The 18,716-nt window shown below is 38.3% G+C and overlaps 1 protein-coding gene and 1 non-coding gene across 2 annotated transcripts in view; both read left to right on the top strand.

Moving 5' to 3' along the window:
• Window positions 1-8,582: 8,582 nt before the first annotated feature.
• ABCC2 (ATP binding cassette subfamily C member 2) overlaps window positions 8,583-18,716 on the top strand; it is a 56,903-nt gene continuing 46,769 nt past the window's right edge. The window contains exons 1-3 of the mRNA XM_073240559.1: window positions 8,583-8,741; window positions 10,281-10,454; window positions 18,286-18,411. Of these exons, the coding sequence (XP_073096660.1) occupies window positions 8,709-8,741; window positions 10,281-10,454; window positions 18,286-18,411 (333 nt within the window). The 5' untranslated portion in view covers window positions 8,583-8,708. The remainder of the gene's footprint in view (window positions 8,742-10,280; window positions 10,455-18,285; window positions 18,412-18,716) is intronic.
• Window positions 12,259-12,449, top strand: LOC118968904 (U2 spliceosomal RNA). The gene has a single exon (XR_005056777.1). It is a non-coding gene; the product is annotated as a U2 spliceosomal RNA (small nuclear RNA).

Here is an 18,716-nt window from a genome sequence, read left to right as displayed (position 1 = left end):
TAACTCGTCATTTGAATGAGCATTTATATTGTTTGAATATATACTGATAAATTATAATTTTCGTATCAAAATGGAGTTACACTGTTCTGCCACTTAACCTTTTAAAAAAGACTTTATTTATTAGAATAGTTTTCAGTTCCCGGAAAAATTGAACATAGAGATACCCCCTACCTCTGCACATGCATAGCCTATCTCATTATCAATTTACCAACAGCTGAACAGAGTGGTACATTTGAACCTACAGTGTAGGTTACAACTGAACCTGCATTATACCCCAAATCCACGGTTTGCAGTAGGGCTCACTCTTGGTGTTGTATATTCTATGGGTGTGCACAAATTCGTAATGACATGCAGCCACCTTTATAATATTATACAATTTTGTTTCACTGCCTGAAAAATCCTTTGTGCTCCACCCATTCATTCCTCCCTTCCTCCTAACACCTGGTGACCACTGATCTTTTTGCAGTCTATAGTTTTGCCTTTTCCAGAATGTCATATAGTTGGAATCATACAGTATATAGCCTTTTCAGATTGACTTCTTTCCCTTGGTAATATGTATTTTAAGTTTTCCTCCATATTTTTTCATAGCTTGATAGCTCATTTATTTTTAGCACTGAATAATATTTCATTGTCTGGATGTATTACAGTTTATTTATCTGTCTACCTACTGAAGGACATCTTAGTTGCTTCCAGTTTTAGCAATTCTGAATAAAGCTGCTACAAACATGCATGTGTAGGTTTTTGGATGTAAGTTTTCTCCATTGGGTAAACACCCATGTATACACTTACTAGAGTGTATGGTTAGAGCATGTTTAATTTAGTAAGAAACCACTAAGTTTTATTCGAAAGTGGCTGCACCATTTTGCTTTCCCACCAGCAGTGGATGAGAGTTCCTGTTGCTCCATATCCTCACCAGCATTTTGCATTGTCAGTGTTGCAGATTTTGGCCATTCTAAAAGTTGTGCGGTGGTAGCTCATTGCTGTTTTAATTTGCATTTCCTTGATACATATGACGTGGAACATCTTTTCATATGCTTATTTGCCATCTGTATAATTTCTTTGGTAAAGTGTCTGTTAAGGTCTCTGGCCATTTTTTAATTAAGTAGTTTGTTTTCGTATTGTTGAGTTTTAAGTCCTTTGTGTATTTTGGATAACAGCTTTTGTCAGATGTCAGATATGTCTTACACAGATATTTTCATGAGCGCTCTTTCTTTCCATTCTCCTAGCAGTATCTTTTGCAGAGTAGAAATTTTTAATTTTAATGAACTCCAGCTTTTCTTCTTTTTCTTTCATGGATTATGTCTTGGGTGTTGTATCTAAAAAGTAAAGATCACTACATTTCTTTTTTGTTATTTTTTAGTTTTATAGTTTTGTGCTTTGCATTTAGGTCTATGATCCATTTTGAGTTAATTTTTGCGAAGGGTTTAAGGTCTGTGTCTAGATTCATTTTTTTGCATGTGGGTTTCCAGTTGTTCCAATACCATTTATGGAAAAGACTGTCTGATCTTCATTGTATTGCCCTCACTCCTTTGTCAAAGATAACTGTATTTAGAGGTCTATTTCTAGTCTCTTTGTTCTGTTCCACTGATCTCTCTTTCTGTTGTTTCCTCAATACCACACTGTCTTGATTACTGCAGTTTTATAGCAAGGCTTGAAATTGGGTAGTTAGCCCTCCAGCTTGGTTCTAGTTCAGTATTGTGTGGGCTATTCTGGATCTTTCGCTACTCCACATAAACTTTAGGTTCAGTTTGTCAATATCTGCAAAATAATTTAATGGGATTTTTATTGGGATTGCATTCAATCTATAGATCAAGATCACTGGCATCTTGATAATATTGAATCTTCCTATCCACGAACATGGAATATCTCTCACTTATTTAGTTCTTCTTTGGGTTCTTTCACCAGAGTTTTGTAGTTCTTTCTCCTCATATAAATCCTGTGTGTATTTTGTTGTAGTTATACCAAAGTACTTAACTTTGGGGGTGCTAATGTATGTGGCACTCAAATTCTCCTTGTTCGTTGCTCATATATAGAAAGTGACGACTTTTGTATGTTAACTCTGTATCCTGCTACCTTGCTATAATCACTTAGGATTTCCAGGAGGGTTTTTTTTTTGTCAATTTTTTTGGATCTTCTACATCGACAATCATATCATCTGAGAGTAAATAGTTTTTTTATCTTCCTTCCCAAACAGTATACTATACCTTTTATTTCCTTTTCTTGTCAGCTTTCTTGAAGGTAAAGCTCACAGAAGTGTAAGGGGCTCCCCTCTAACTGAATTCCCCTTGATGTTTTTTTATCTCTTAGACTTGACTGACACTTAGTCATCCAGCAGAGATTTGTGAACAGGGCCCAGAGCAAATGAAGACCTTTTTGGAGGGATTCACAGAATTGCTGCCTATTGATTTGATTAAAATGTTTGATGAAAATGAGCTGGAATTGCTGATGTGCAACCTTGGTGATGTGGACATGAATGACTGGAGACAACATTTTATTTGCAAGAATGGCTGTTGCCCAATCCACCACCAATGTCTCAGTGGGTCCGGAAGACTGTTCTGCTGCTGGACACTGAGAAGGATATCAGGTTAGAAACAGTTAGTCCTGGGGACATTCTGAGTACCTATGAATGGACTGGCCCAACTTTATGGCTCCAGTGGTCCTCAGTTGTATACAAGAGAGAAATAGGGAGGACTGAGAAAGTGCCCAGAGCTCAGATATGCCTTAATCATGATTTTCTTCCATATGAAACCTTTGAAGATTTGCAAGAGAAATTTCTCATGACTGTGAAAAATGGTCAGGGATTTGAAAGGATGAATTAAGCACCCCCTGCCTCGGGGTGGCTGTATGTCAGCAGGTCCTGCTTGCACTTTTTCATCTGCCTAATAGACTTTGCAGAGTAGCAGCTGTGCAGCGTGGCTCCTGGAGCAGAGCTTTTGCCTGTGCACTTGCCCAGGTTCTGATGTGGGAACCCACTCCCAGGTTGCATGCCTGTGCTTTCTACCACAAATTATCAACTGGATAATGTGCACACTAGTTACATTCCAGGAGGACTTAGTCTCTTTATGTGGTGCCTTTGTAGACAAAGCCCTTAAATATTTTACATACCTAAACTCTCAGTGACTCCTACATGGAGCCTCTATCAATTGATAAATTACAGTTCAGGTTTCCCTACCCTGGCACTGTCTCCTGTGGAGGTTTTAGTTCATGGATTTTTGTTCTTGTAAATTGTGATTCTTTGTATTCTCCTGTCTCTCCAATTTAAGGGACAGCAGTTTGTCCTGGGGCTTCACTTCTTTTATTGATCTAAAAAGAGTTGATTTTTTTTCAGTTTGTTTGGCTTTTTACATGTTAGGATGGAATGGTAACTTCCAAGCTCCTTACATGCCAGGCCCACCCACTTCTTTTTTCATTTAATAATATACATATATTCTATCCATATCAGTACATATTCTATGATCTAAGCATTTGTTTTGATGAATATTGAGATCCTCCATCCTTTCCTTTTTCTTTAGTAAAACTGATATTTATTAATACACTATAATGTTATAGTGAAACATTAGAAACATTGAAAAGTAGAGTTTTTTGTTTCTTTTTCTTTTTGAAAAATACGAAGAACAGTGCTTGCCTTCTTCTCATCATATTATTTACAATACAGTATGTGCATCTCTTCCATGCCAGGATGAATTGTCATAATTCCTTCCAAGTTTGTCACAGATTCCAACATTTTACCCTGAGTGCTTTCAATGTTGAACACTGTATCTGAAAATTTCTGTAATAGGAAGTTTTGTTTGCTGGTGTCACTTCCTTTGAATATCTTCATCTCTTTTTTTCCACAACCATTCTCATTTGTGCTGGCAAGTTTGTCTTCGCTAAGTTGTCTGGCTGCATATCTAAAGCCTCTCAAATAGCAGCAGTATGAACATTCCCACAGTAGTAAGTCCAATTCCTACTGATTTGACTTCCCATCCAGCCTCATCAGTCTTTGTTTCTTCACTGCACTTTTGTCTTTGCCAGCCAATTGCTTCTTTTGATTATCCATTTTTGAAAATGTCATGTAAGCTGATCAATGAGGTTAGTGGCAGGTAGGGGGTCTGATTTGGGCACTCCAGCTATAGAGTTCCTGCTTGCTCTTCACCCAGTGCCTCCCACCAAGTCCACACAACCATGATCTTGTATGTGTAGAACACACTAGAAACTGTAGGTAGTGAATTCCTCAAAGAGCATTCTTTTCAGAAATTGTCAGTGTAACACCATTGGCATTCTGTTGTGTGATGTTTTGGGGTTTCCACTGACGATCATATGAAATCGGTAACAACCAGCCACCCCATGGCAGGTGCTGAGTCCCGATCGCTGATGGGCTTTTCGGGTACTGGATGCTCAGCAGTCACTTGTGGAATAAATTCAATATTGAACAGCTGGCACTTTGTACAAACTTGTCAGCCATTCTTCCTTCCATTTTTTTCTTAACACACCTTCTAAAATCTGCCATTAGCCAGCTGTGTGATCTTTGGCTCGTCATTATAACCCTTTGGTTCTGCTTCTTTTCCTTCCAAGTTCGCCCTGCAGCTTGCTAGAGTCTGGAGAGGCGAGGGGAGGCTGGAAGGCACAGGTGCAGTGCACCACCTGTGATCTTCCACCCTCTCTTTTTATTACTCAAAATATCTTAAGCACAAGTAAATACAAATTCTGCTTGCTTAAAAACATGATTATAATTTCTACCAGACACTTTTTGTGTCTCTTATTTGCAATAGACATCATAGGGGGGTTATATTTTATTTTTAGAAAATGACACACTCATATCATACCACTCATCAGGGCCTCTCTTCAGTCCCAGTGAACATTTCCAAGCATAGTCAATTTGCTCTCACAACTATTTGCTAGATAAATGCAGTCAATAGGTGAGAGATAGACAGCTGACATCATTGTCAAAGAATAACTCAGACATTTAGTTGGAAGTTGGTATGCAAGTTCTTTCATATATGAGGGAGACTGTACTTACATTGCTGTCAATGAACAAAGACAAAAACCAGAATTTATAAAAGAGACAGGTAGGGAGGGAGGAAAACACACAGTTTGGGAATCATGAGGGTTTTCCTGGATTAAGCTGTTCAGTTGGAGGGCATCAAAGAGGCCAGCATGGGAAGTCTGGTGTTGAGCAGGCCAGCTGGTTCATCAGGGAAAACAATTTCAGATATTTGTGAATTTTCTGAAAACCCTTGGAGTTTGGCTATGGAGCATGCAGGACAAGCTGTCTAGTACCTGCCAGTACAGCAGTAGCCTCACCACTTCAGATGAGCCAGGATTGTCCCATTTATTTCTCTCATCAGATTTTCTCATTTCTCCTCTTTAGTCAAACTTAGCTCCTAAAGGAATGGATTTTGAAGATATTGACAATTACTAGAGAGAGGAAGAAGGCTCTGATCCTTAGAACTATAGGGTGTATACCCTTATTAAGTGTATATACAAATCAAGTGTACACAGTGTATTCTCTATTTGATCAGAAGCACATAATAAGTTCTCAAACTTAGTTAAAAATGCCCAAAAATACCAGAATCTTCATGATAAACAGGCACAACAAACAACAAGGCTAACAAATCCAGATTTCCTGTTGTCTACCATCTGTCACAGAATGGATTCCTGTTGAATGCCACCTGACCGAAATCACCATAAATGGTTGACAACCAAAATCCAGCATGACTAACACCAGAAGGGAAGAATAATTGGATAAATTCTATCTGAAAAATGGCTTGGCCTGCAAGAGCCAAAGAGCTCAGTCGCTATCTATTTAACTCACCAGAATAGCCAGGAAAGGTGAGCTGTGGACCTACGGGATCCAAATTGGAACAAGGTACACCTTTGGGCTCACACTTCTCTTGGTTCTGATGGCAGGACTCAAGTGGGAAAATCTTGGTAAAACTCTGTGGGTTATGGTAGAGATCTCTTTGCCACCAGTCCTGCCCCCTGACTCCCATTTTCTTGGGAGCACTCATTCAGCCCTGTGGCCTGCTGCCTCCCTTGGCCATTCCAAGGATGACTGGGGCTGCCTTCCTCTCTGTGACGGTGGGATTGCAGTGCAGGGGTTTCTCTCAACTCCGTTGCCTCTGCCCTAGTCTTCTACAAGTGCAAGCTTAGAGTGCCTGGGGGTTCCCTCAGCTTTCCTGCCACCTCCCTTTTCGTAGCGCTATTCCCAGCACTAGATGAAGACCAGTGTGGCAAAGCATTGGAGTTGTGCAGTCTAGACTGTTTCTGGGGCTCTTCTAGATTCTAATCTGTAATACTAGCCCCACACATAGCCTAGGAAAGCTTGTAAGAAGGTAGGCTGGTTTCTTCTGACCCACATTTAGGGTAGATTTCTCCTCCCTGCTCTGTTTCAGGCATAGATGAAATCTGCTGTGGCTCTCTTTTGTCTTATAAAGATCTTGTCATTTCTGGAGTTTAGTTCAAGGGTTGGCAAACTATTCTTTTAAGGGTCAAATAGTAAATATTTTGGACTTTCCAGGCCAATAATTAAAATTGAGCAATACTTATAGAAAGACTGTTCATAGTCTTTTTTTACATTTTGAAATTAAAATAGTAAAAGCCATTCTTCGCGTCAAGACCACACAAAAACATGAGTCGGCTAGATATGTATGGCCCATGGTCCAAAGCCAACTCCTGGTTTGATTCATTTAAGTTTCTTCTTTACTTTAAAAAAAAATTTAGGTTTCTTTGTGCACTCACTGATGGATTTTTAAAAATCTATGATATGCCATCTGTTAAAAGACAAAACTCAAGCAATTCATGAATCAGTAGCATCTCATCTGCCAATTAGAGAGGAGCTCCAAGGAAGGCTTTTATAGGAAAAAGGTTTATTTTTAAAAATTAAGGTTTTAATAGTGAGGTGGGGCAAGGAAATTATTAGCAAAAGAAAGGATTTTTTTCAGGCAAGGTTACCACCCCTTAGTGGGAAGAGCAGGGGGTCTTATTAGGTAAATTACCTCATCTTCCTTTGGTGGGTAGAGAGAGGACCCACCCATGTGATGGATTACCTCCTTGGTGCTGACCAGAGAATTCCTGAATATCAGTTAATTTAGGTGCTCTGATTTAAAAGAATATTTGTTTTCTTAGGGGAAGGGGTTAGGACATTTCTGGGAGAGGTTGAAACTGTAATTAGGTTAGGTATTAAGCCCTGGTTTGGGGACTTGGCCTAGCATAAGTAACTCCATTTTGGGGCATGTGCTTCTCTTTTTAACACATCTTTGCAGCTTGTTTTTGTTGGTATGGTCAGAGTTCTGTATCAGAGCCACTATACTGATATCATGCCTTTATCTGACTCTGGATCTGATCTCATTCCAAGGCCTAAATTACTGTAACATTGTTATAAGCACATAGAAAAATGTGGAAGTCCATCTTATGATTATCTTCTCATAAGAAGGTAACTGAATGAATGTCCTAATAAAATGTATACATCTTTCAGATGCTAACAATCCAGAACACATCCACTGGTACTAGTGGTAAATATTATTATCACTTGTGAATTTAAGATAATCAAAGGTATAGTGAACCTTAGGCCAGGCATGAACATAAACATTAAAATATGTATGTATGTATACTTTAAAGTATACATTACTCTCCTGTAATTAATCTCTGTAGATACAGTCTGTGTATACCCACAGAACAAAGATGTGGTTTTTTTTGTAGCTGACCAGAATGTTTCCACATGATCCTCCAAATGATGGTGTTTGCAGTTTAATATGTTAATAAGCTTACCTAGTTGCTGTTAATTTAGGGTGCTGTGATTTTAAAAGAGCACTTGCTTTATTAGGGGAATGGGGAAATGGGGAATTGTTTTCTAATGGGTATAAGGTGTCGGTTTTGTAAGATGAAAAAGTTCTAGAGATGGTTGCCCAAGAATGTGAATGTGCTTAACATTACTGAACTGTAAACTTAAAAACAGGATGGTAAATTTTACATCTGTGTTTTTTTCCAAAATACAAAAAAATTGCTTTAAGAATACTATTACATAAATAATACCTGATAATTATGGAAAAAATAGAAAACTACACACAAGCAAAAAGGGAAATAAAAATCACCCACAATCCTAATAGCTAAGGTTAACATTTTGTTGTATTCATTATGTATATATGTAGGTTCACAATGGATTTGCTATTTTATAATGACTTTTGCAAATCAAGTTTACCCTATTTTTAACTTCTGTTTTAACTTCTATGCTCCTAATTAAAAATCCAGAGGAGAAGAATATTTCACATTTCTATAAACTCTGAGGCCTTAAAACAGAAGTGAACCTGCATATTTAGGGGTGCATACTCTCCCCTCCAGGCTTCTCATTTAGGTCATGTGTCTTCAGGAGAAGGGAAGCTCCTCCACTTTGGATTGTCCGCCAGCTCTGCTGACACCTTTCCGTGTTCCTCTTAGGTATGACCACACCTGCTGAGTCTTCCGGTACTTTGGGAACTCGTGAGTCTGCCTGTTCCTGGGGTTCAGCACACATGTCTGTTCACTAAAATAAGGTAAATGCTCATCTGAGCAAGGTTAATAATTAAGTTGTTGGGATGAAAGGTCAGGAGACCTGCCTTTATTTGGAAAATCAGAGCATCAGAATGAAAAATACCACACTGCTACTCACCTTCCACCTTCTCTGAGCAAAAGAAGAAATAAGAAGAAACAAGCCACATAAGAGTCTTCATTCCACAAGTACCCTAGGAATCATGCTGGAGACGTTCTGCAACTCTACCTTTTGGGTGAGAAATCACACTTATCCTTACTGTTGACTCTTCTCAAATTCAGAACAGTTGTATATTAGCCTAGAATGACCAGCAGTAAGAACCAGAAAAGTTAGATGTGTGGTTGACCTAAAACTCAGGGCTTTTCTTTTTTTAGAAAAGTTATGGTATTTCCAGAAGCATTTCCATGTGGGAGAGGTAATATATTTGTTCTCTAACATGTTTATTGTTAGACTTCTCAGACTAGCTAGCTGCAAAATTGTCTTCTCTGAAAATAAATAGGGAAAAGGCTTCCAATTTCATCCAAGTTAAGAGGGGGATTTTGTGCCATTTGTGGAGTGGAGAGAAAAGAGAAGGTCCATGACTGAGTCTTGTTGAGATGTGTTGATATTGGAATGATAACGATAATGTTGTAGAGGAACCGGCAGTTAGTAATATGGACTACAGGTTGAGGCCAGGGATGAAAATTGGGACATCATGAGCACTTAAATGATTTTGAACCATTAGAGGAGAGAATTGCAAAATGGAGTGACAGTACCAAGTGGTTTGCAAAATAGAGAATAAGATTTAGTGACTGAGAAAGTATGGTCTGCAAATGCCTAGCATCAACATCAGATTCACCTGGAGCATTGTTAAAATGGTTTAAATATACGTAATTCTTCTGAATTTTTAAGTCAGATAAATTTATGGAGAGATGAAAAGAGCAGGAACGAGATAGCAGAGCATGTGGATAGCAGGTCCCATCTTAGAAAGCACTTGGCCCCAAGGGCCCTTAAGGCCAGGACACAGAAAGATGGGCTTAATAAACCCCAGGATCTTGCCAGGCCATCTTTTGAGAATTCTCTCTGAGAAGTATTTGACAGATCATCTTGCTCAGGATACCTCAAACTTCTCTTTAAAAAGTGTGTACAAAACAATTTAAAAATATTTATAGGAAGAGAAAAATCTATTCTGACATGACTCAGATAAAAGAACTGGCGCTCTCCACCCTCACCTCGAAAAGGGAATAAGCTTCCATCCGACAGTGCCGGTGCCACTTCTGTGCTAAAGGTCCACTCGGGTTCTGATCTCAGAGCTCTGGGCTAGAGGAGACTAAATGCCACAGTGTGACCAACATTCTGCTGCGTGCATGTTTCAATGTCCACCAGGGAGTTCAATCGGTGCTAAAAACTAGAATAAGAGGAACAAATTTCTCTATCCCAGGGAGCTATTTTCCCCTGTGTATGAGGAACAGCTGGTCCCAGTTCTTCCCACAACTTGGCAAATGCAGTGGTGGAGTTTACTCAGAGAAGCTGGTGGAGAAATTCACTTAGAATCATAGAAAGGAAGGTTTCTGAGGTTTGACTGGCTGGAAAAATCACTCAATGTCATTAAGAGGTAAAATAATATCAATGGAGATGAATAGGAAAAAGCAACTAGTCAAAGGGTCAGGCTGGATATGGATATAAATCTGAGTTAAATTTTTTTGGAAATGGGAGGGGGTGGGGGTAAGCTTGGGGCTGGTCTTCTGCCTTCAGAAATGGGTGTGTCCAACAACCCTTCCATTTTGTTCCCCAGAATTCCTCATTCCTGGATAGCCCGGAGGTGGACCTGCCACTTTGTTTTGAGCAAACTGTTCTGGTGTGGATTCCCTTGGGTTTCCTTTGGCTCCTGGCCCCTTGGCAGCTTCTCCATGTATATAGATCCAGGACCAAGAGATCTCCTATAACCAAACTCTACCTTGCTAAGCAGGTACGGGAACACCACTATTTCCTAACTAATTCCTTGGTGCACAATAGAGACATTTTCTTGGTGGCTCAGCAGTCTTCCTGCCCATCTTTAACGAGCTTTCCCAGGTGCTGACGTCTCCAGGAGAGCAGGCTCTGGATGTTCTCTCTCCACCTGCCCCATGCCTCATGGACTCTTGCCATATTTGTTAAGATGACTCTGATTTTTGCACAAGTATAGTGACAAAAGTCTTCTAGTGATAAAAGAAATTTTACCGATATTGCATTCCCTAAACACCAATGATGAGTAATCAATCAAATAGTTATTGTCTTTTCAATATTGGAGAAACAAACTTTGGACGGTCTTGAAGCTGTTTGAGTAATTCAGGAGTCTTTAATTCAGTTGGTACCTACCATGAGGTGAAAATGAAACGTGTCCTTTATGTCATTCTGGTAATCCAACCATTGCTCATCTCCCAAAACTCAGATCTGAAATAAGGCTTTCATTCTCCTCAAGTCTTCCATGGTTTTGGACGATCACTCACAGAAAGAGTAGGGTGAAAGCTCACAGTGACATGCCCGAATAGGGAAATATGGAAAGGACAGGTGTTGCAGGAGAATCCAGGAGGAATGAGGGGAGAAACCCATCAGCCAGCTCCACTGATTAATGCAAAGAGGGTCTTGGGGGAACTGAAGGACTCTCGACTGAGGTTGAAAAGCTGCTTCATAAAACCCACCACCTGCTTCTTTTCACTAGTTTTCCCCCCTATCTGTCTGATCTTTATAAACAGCATTTTAGAAAGGCAAATTAGACTGGGTGTTCTATGAGCGAACACACCAATGATCTCAGGCTACCTGGAATATAAAAGAGAAGAAGGAATTTAGCCAAAGAAAAGGGGATTTGCATTGATACTCTGAGGTGGTGCTGGTGTTGGGTTTTGTGGGACTCTGGGTAGGAAAAGAACAGTCTCTGAAAGCCTGGGGCAGGGTTGTCTGCTTTGTTGACCCAGGTGCCCAGTACAGGGCCTAACACTCCATATGAATTTGTTGACCATTGGTATTAAACTGTAGGAGTAGGGCTTGAGTCAAGAGCATGTTAAACTGTAAACACTGAACAACATGCTTCAACACCCTTGGGCACGAGTGAGAACTTTTGGTTAAAGTCAGTCCAGTGCTGGGGCTTTCGGCATTTCCTGGGGCTTCAAAAAAAAAAAAAAAGGCTAGGTAATGAGTAAAACACTATCCCGTTGTAATCATAGCTATTAATTTTTTAAAAACAGCCTTATGAGATATAATTCACTTACAATTCACCCACTTAAATGAATTCTATTTTTTCTAGTATATTCACAGATGTGTGCAACTACCACCACCACAGTCAACTTTAGAACATTTTTACTCTCTCTCTCAAAAAAAACCCCCTATATTCCCATCCTGCTTAGCATTAAGTAACCACTAATCTACTTTCTGTCTCTATTCTTGACATTTCATATGAATGGAATCATATAATAATACGTGGTCTTTTATGATTGGCTTTTTCCACTTAGCATAAGGATTTCAAGGTTCAACCATGTTTATGCATCAGTACTTCACTGATTTTTATGGCTGAATAATATTCCATAGTATGGATATGTCACATTTTGTGTAACTTTTATGAACACAATCTCTATAGAGAAAAAGAAAAGCAATGTACAGTTGACCCTTGAACAACATGGACCTAAGCAGGTCCACTTAGCTGTGGATTTTTTTCAATAATATATTGAGAAATTTTTTGGAGTTTTCTGACAATTGAAAACAATTCTCTTTACTTTATTATAAGAATACAGTATGTAATCGCTTTTCAGCCTTTTGGCCAAGATCAAGTGTAGTATCTGTTCTTATCAGTTTAATATCTGATATGCCCTCTATCCGAGGACAATATATTAAGTGGATTTTTGGAGCAGGGAGATGGAATAGGAGCTTGCTCCGTCCACTCCACACATCGACCTGGTATTGCAGTACTTCCAGGAACAGTGCACCCTCTCAAAGAGGAATTAAAAAAAAAAAGGAAGAAAAAAGAATATGGTATATAATGCATATTCAAAATATCTGTTAATCAACTGTTTATGTTATCAGTAATGCTTTTGGTCAACAGTAGACTATTAATAGTTAAGGTTTTGAGGGAAGTCTAAATTACATGTAGTACGGCATGGAGAATATAGGCAATGATTCCTTAACATCTTTCTATGTTGACAGATAATAACTGAAGTAGTTGGGGGTGAAGATTTAATAATGTGGGTAACTGTTGAAACACTGTGCTGTATATATGAAACCAATATAAGATTGTATATCAACTATACTTCAAAAAATAGTTATACATGGATTTTCAACTGAATGGGGGTTGGTGCCCTTAATCACCCACTATCCGAAGCTCAACTATATGAACTTTATTTTTTTCTTTAGCTAATAATCCACTCTTGTTTGCTCATAGTCTCAGAAACTCTGTTAGCAAGTTATACTTTATTTTTTTGTCCTCTGCCCTGAGCATGACTGGCACAAATTAGCTTCCTCTTAACGTTTTCAAAATAATTGGTCTCTTTGAAACAGTGAGAAGTATAATTCCCTACAAAAGAAAACTTTACTTCATCTATAAGAATCTTCTTGGCTTACATCTCAACTTGATTTTATTTCTCTGCATTCTCTCCTACTTGCCTTTGGGCTGTTTGTTTCTCTGACTCTTGAACTATTTTTATTGCTGCTCTTATTTGGTCATAGTGCAGTGTTTACCTCATCTGATCTGAGTCAGTTTGCACTAACTAGTAGTCTAGCTGCACTAGTGGACACTCTGTGCTGGATGGAAGATTCACCATTGTGCTTTGTCATTCATAAAGCACTGAGAAAAGGAGGACCTTGCAGAGATGGAGAGAGATTAAACATGTCTTACGTTTCTTAATACCAGTGAGATTGTGTCTCCTTAGGAAACTGAGTGTAGTAAAGTCCATGTGCCCTTGAAGCTCCTCCAATAAATCAGAGATCAAGGACAAAGATTGCTTGAAGACTTAGTAATCATTAACTAACCACAATATTTTCCTGATTTTAATTAATAAAAGCATCTGTATGTTTCTGATTATTAAAATAATGCATCATTATTATAGAACGTTTGGAGACTCTGGGAAATAGGAAGAAAATTAATCCATTTATAACTGTATCAGTCTGATATACTCCTGTTTACATTTTGGCACGTTTTCTCCCATTCTCTTCAACAACAAAAACACCTGAACAAAAAAAAAATACAAAATGAAAAGCAAAATTCTCTTTCTCACCTTGCTACCTCCTAGTCTCCTTCCCCAGAAGCTTCCATTTAAAATTAGTTTGGTGGATACCTCCCTATCTGCAAATAATGTTTTATGCCTGAACTTCTTCACCTGTTAACTTCAAAAAAGATTTATTTTGCCCTCTATGAAACAAGAAACTTAGCTCATTGACCTTGCCCATCTTCTTTTTCTTCTCCTCTTTCAGTCATTTCATTTTGTATGATTACTTTCAATTGTTCTGTTGGTTATGTTTATTTGTAAAAATAATCTGTCATTAATTTTAGACTCTGTATCTTGAAGTCCCTTTGTGTAAGATGAGAGAAATAGGGCCCTCAAATTTCTTGGATCTGGCGGATATCCTCAAATAAAATTTTCTGAGAGAGCAACAGTAAATAAAGTCTCTAAGTCCTTGCTTTCTGAAAATGTTCGTCTGGATTTGGAATCCTAGGCTCAAAACATTTTTTTTTTCAACTCTGCAGATGTTGCTATGTTGTTCCGCAATGTCCTGTTCTGCCAAGTTAGGATCCTCCTCATTCCTTGTTCTCCTCTCTAGAAGCTTTATCCTTTTTATTCTTGATGTCCTGAAATTTCATGGAATCCACTTACATGGGCCTTTTTTCATTCAGTGGATTCTATACTTTCAACTTAAAGACTCATGTCTTTCTCACCTCTGAGAAACTTTCATATACTACTCCTTTCATTTCTCTTCCTCCAATTTTGAGTTTACATCTCTTCAGAACTTCTTTTAGATAGATGTTGGAATCTCTGAATTGATCCCCCTTCTCAGTTTCTCATTCTCTTTCGGGTTTTAAAATTTATTTTTCTCTTTTCACCTGTGTCTGAGAGATTCCCCAATTTTTTTCTTCCAGTTACCCTGAAAAGCCTTTATTTTAGCAGCCATGAGTTTGATTTCTAAAAATTCTTCTTTATTTCTGATTGTACCTTTTTTTTTTAAACAACAACCTTCTTCTCAATGCAATGTCTTCTTGAATCTTTCTTAGGACATTAATTTTAAAATGACTTAAAATGATCTTGTTCACTTAATAATTTGTTCCATCCAAGCTCAGCTATTCCATTTAATTATACTGACTATTTCCTTTGCTAGTATTGGTTTCTCTTAACTTCCTCATGGTTATTAGTGTTGTGTTTGCATTTATACACAAAGGATTAAGTTAATGAACATATGTGACTGGAGTAGGTCCTTCTACCATTACTACATCTGCTTCCTCAGCTGGCCTCTTCTTGGTAAGAGGACTGCCTCTCGATGAGCCATGAGTTCTGGATGGCTGTCTGGACTTACTGGCTTCCCCCAGCACAGGAGCCTGGGCTGTACTCCTCCACCCCTACCGTGTGTCAAATGAAGATGAATTTATCCCAGTCACCAAGACCCACAGTACCCACCTAGTCCTCCTTACAGAAGGCATTTCATTTCTTTAGAAGGTAATTCAGTTTTAGCCTGTCTGGGGGTGCTAGTTGGAAATACAGCTGTCAGTGGAGTTGCGGTGATGGGTTGGAGGTGAGAGGAGGAAGGAAGTGTCTGGCGTGACTGTACCAGTTCTGTTCACAGAACTTCAATTAAGACTCTGATTTCTGTCTTGTTTCTCATTCTTACTTTCTGCCAGAGCTGACTACAAAGAATGGATTTATATCATTTAAGGCCTGTCTCACCTGTCACACCTCTTAGCTTAAACAATAAGGAATTTATTATCTTATGTAACAAGAAGTCCAGAGGTAGTGCAGCACCAGGATTTATTACTTTAGAAACTCAACAACATCAACAGATAGCTGATTATTTTCTTCTTTATTCTGGTAACCTCAGCATATCAAGCCAGTCATCAAGCTAGCACATGATTGCAGGATGGCTGCAACAGCTCCAGGTATCACACCCTCAAGTCAGTGTCCAGAGGCAGATAAAGAAACTATATATTGCCTAAAACTAATTTTATTGAGATATAATCCAAATACCATAGAACTCACCTGTTTAATGTCTATAATTCAGTAGTTTTTAGTATACTCATAGAATTGTGCAATCATGACCACTAATTTCAGAATATCTTCATCACTCCAAAAATACCTATTAGGCTAACACCTCATTGCCCAACTGCTCTCTTCTCCCCCTCATCCCTGACAATTAATAATCTGTTTTCAGTGTTTTTGAATTTGCCTATTCAGAACATTTCATATACATGGAATTTATATAACATGTAGCCTTTGGTGACATTTCATTTAGCATAATATTTCAAGTTTTATACATGTTGTAGTATAAATCAGTACTTCATTTCTTTTTTTTTTGAAGTTTTTTTTTATTGTGGTAAAATGCACATAACATGAAATTTACCATTTTAGCCATTTTAAAGTGTACAATTCAGTGACATTAAATACATTCACAACATTGTGCAATCATCACTACTATCTAGTTCCATCACTTTTCAATATCCCAAATGAAGCCTTGTTCTCATTAAACAGTCACTCCTTATTCCCTTCTCCCCCATCTGCTGGCAACCACAAATCTGCTTTTTGTCTCTATCCCTAGTCTGGATATTTCACATATAAATGAAATCATACAGTACATGGCCTTCTGTGACTGGCTTCTTTGAGCACTGTTTTCAAGGTTCATCCATGTTGTAGCATGTATCAATTTTTCATTCCCTTTTATGGCAGAATAATATACCATTGTATGGATGTCTCATATTTTGTTTATCCATTCACCAATTAATGGACATTTCAGTTGTTTCCATTTCCTGTCTGTTTTAAAAAATGCTGTTAGGAACATTGTATACAAGTTTTCGGGTGGACCCAGGTTTCTAGTTCTCTTGGGTATATACTTAGTACAATTACTAAGTCATATGGTAACTCTATGTTTAATATTTTGAAGAAACAACAAACTGTTTTCCAAACTGCACCCTTTTACATTCTAACACATATCCTCTAACACATATCCTCACCAATACTTGTTATTGTCCATCATTTCAATTATAGCTATCCTAGCAGGTAGGAAATGATATCTCTTTGTGGTTTTGATTTGCATTTCCCTAATAACTAATGATGTTGAGCAAGTTTTCATATGCTTTTTGGCCTTTGGCATACTTTCTTTGGAAAAACTTATTCAAATAAACTCTTCGCTTATTTTTAAGTTGAGTTGTGTCTTTTCCTTGTTGAGTTATGGAGAATCCATTATATATTCTGGATCAATGTATCACTTTGATCAATGAGGGAAACCTTTCTAGAAGCCCCACAAGCTCATCCCCACAAGCTGTTCCCTATTCTCTTTGGCAAGAATTGTGCCATATGCCTATGGGTAAAACAATCAGAGGCCAGAGGAATGGGATCATTGTGATTGGTTTTAATTCATCTCATGGAGTTAGAGATGGGTCTAGCATCCTCCCAAACATGGGTGAGCTAAATAGGGTAGATTTTACAAAAGGAGGCCCTTTTAGGAAGAAAAGAATAGCCTTGAGTAGGCAGCTCTACTAGTCAAGGAGTTCCAACCAGAAACAGACAGCTGAGGCAAGATAGGATAATGTGAGGAGGTGTATTTACAAAGGGACCTGGGGCTTAGCAGCAAACTCTTACCACTCTAGGCTTGAAGGGACAAGCGTGGAGAGTGCATCTGCTGGGGCAGACATAGTTACAAGCACAGCAATCAACAGTTTATCTCCGGCTTCCCTCCCACTGCTGCCTTTTCTTGTGTGTGTTGGGCCTGGTTTTCTCTGCTCTTTTTCCTGTTGCTATTAACACATTTGCTTTTTGTCTTTTAAAACTCATCTGGTCTACTGAGCCTACTTTTCTCCATTCCTATTCTCAGTGCTGTTATGGATTTACTTCTTGGGTACTTCTTTGCCATCATTTCAATAGGATGAGAAAGGATGGAAGGTTAGACAAGTGTACTAAATCTGGCATATTGGTGGGAAACTGTCACTTTTTTCTATGCATATTTTAAAAGCATAATTGAACTCATTGTGTGTGGAATTTTGTAGTCCATTCCTTTCACTTAAGATGATATAAAAAGCATTTCCCAGTATTATGAACATCATTCTTAGACATAATTTGGTTAATGCATAATAGCTCATCGAATGAGGATACCATAACTTATTCTAACAACTCTTGCAACATTAGCTCCTTCCAACAATCCCCTCCACCACTGTTTTGGGTTATTGTAGGTTTTATAAATTCTTCACTATTAAAAATGAGACTCTACTTAACATTCTTGCACACAAATAGTTGTCTGCAATTCAGATTATTTCTCCAGAATAATTTGTAGAAATAGAATTACTGTATCAAAGTATATGAGCAATTGAAGGCTTTTGAAATATAATGGAGAATTTTTATAATCCAGGAGGATTTTTGCCAATTTATATTCTCACCAAAAATGTGTTAAAATACATGTCTCTGCACCCTTGCCAGCACCAAGTAGAATTTTATGTACAAAAATGACATCATAGTTTTACTTTGCATTGCTGTAAGTACTAATGAAATTGATCTTAAAGGATTTTTACCATCTATTACTGGGAACCATTCTATCCTAAAGGATGTTACCCTCCTAACAGTGTATTTTTCCCTTCTCAGGTGCTTGTTGTGTTCCTTCTTATTTTAGCAGCTATAGAGCTGGCCCTTGTACTCACAGAAGACTCTGGACAAGCCACAGTCCCTGCCATTAGATATACCAACCCAAGCCTTTACCTGGCCACATGGGTAAGGTCCATCACCACTTCTGCCCTGTTTATCTTCTCTTTACTCTTACTTACCTAGCTGAAATGTACTCTTTTGGAATAAAATTAAGTCTAATTTCATCTACCTTTTTTAAGGGACTGTGATGAAACAAAGCATGGTTATAATGGTAGCTTTTCATCTTCTTTTGAACACCTATTTATAGAGCCCTCTCCCTAGTGTAAGTACGAACTTTAATGACTAAGCTATGTATCTTATGCCCTCATAACTTGCCATCTAAGATTTACACATGAAATCCAAGTTTCTTGTTGTAAAATAACTTCCTAAAT

The sequence above is a fragment of the Manis javanica genome, chromosome 7 (genome assembly GCF_040802235.1).
Source record: "Manis javanica isolate MJ-LG chromosome 7, MJ_LKY, whole genome shotgun sequence".
Classification (NCBI taxonomy): Eukaryota; Metazoa; Chordata; class Mammalia; order Pholidota; family Manidae; genus Manis; species Manis javanica.
Note: the sequence above shows the minus strand (reverse complement) of the source record. Positions and strands in the feature narration are given on the sequence as shown.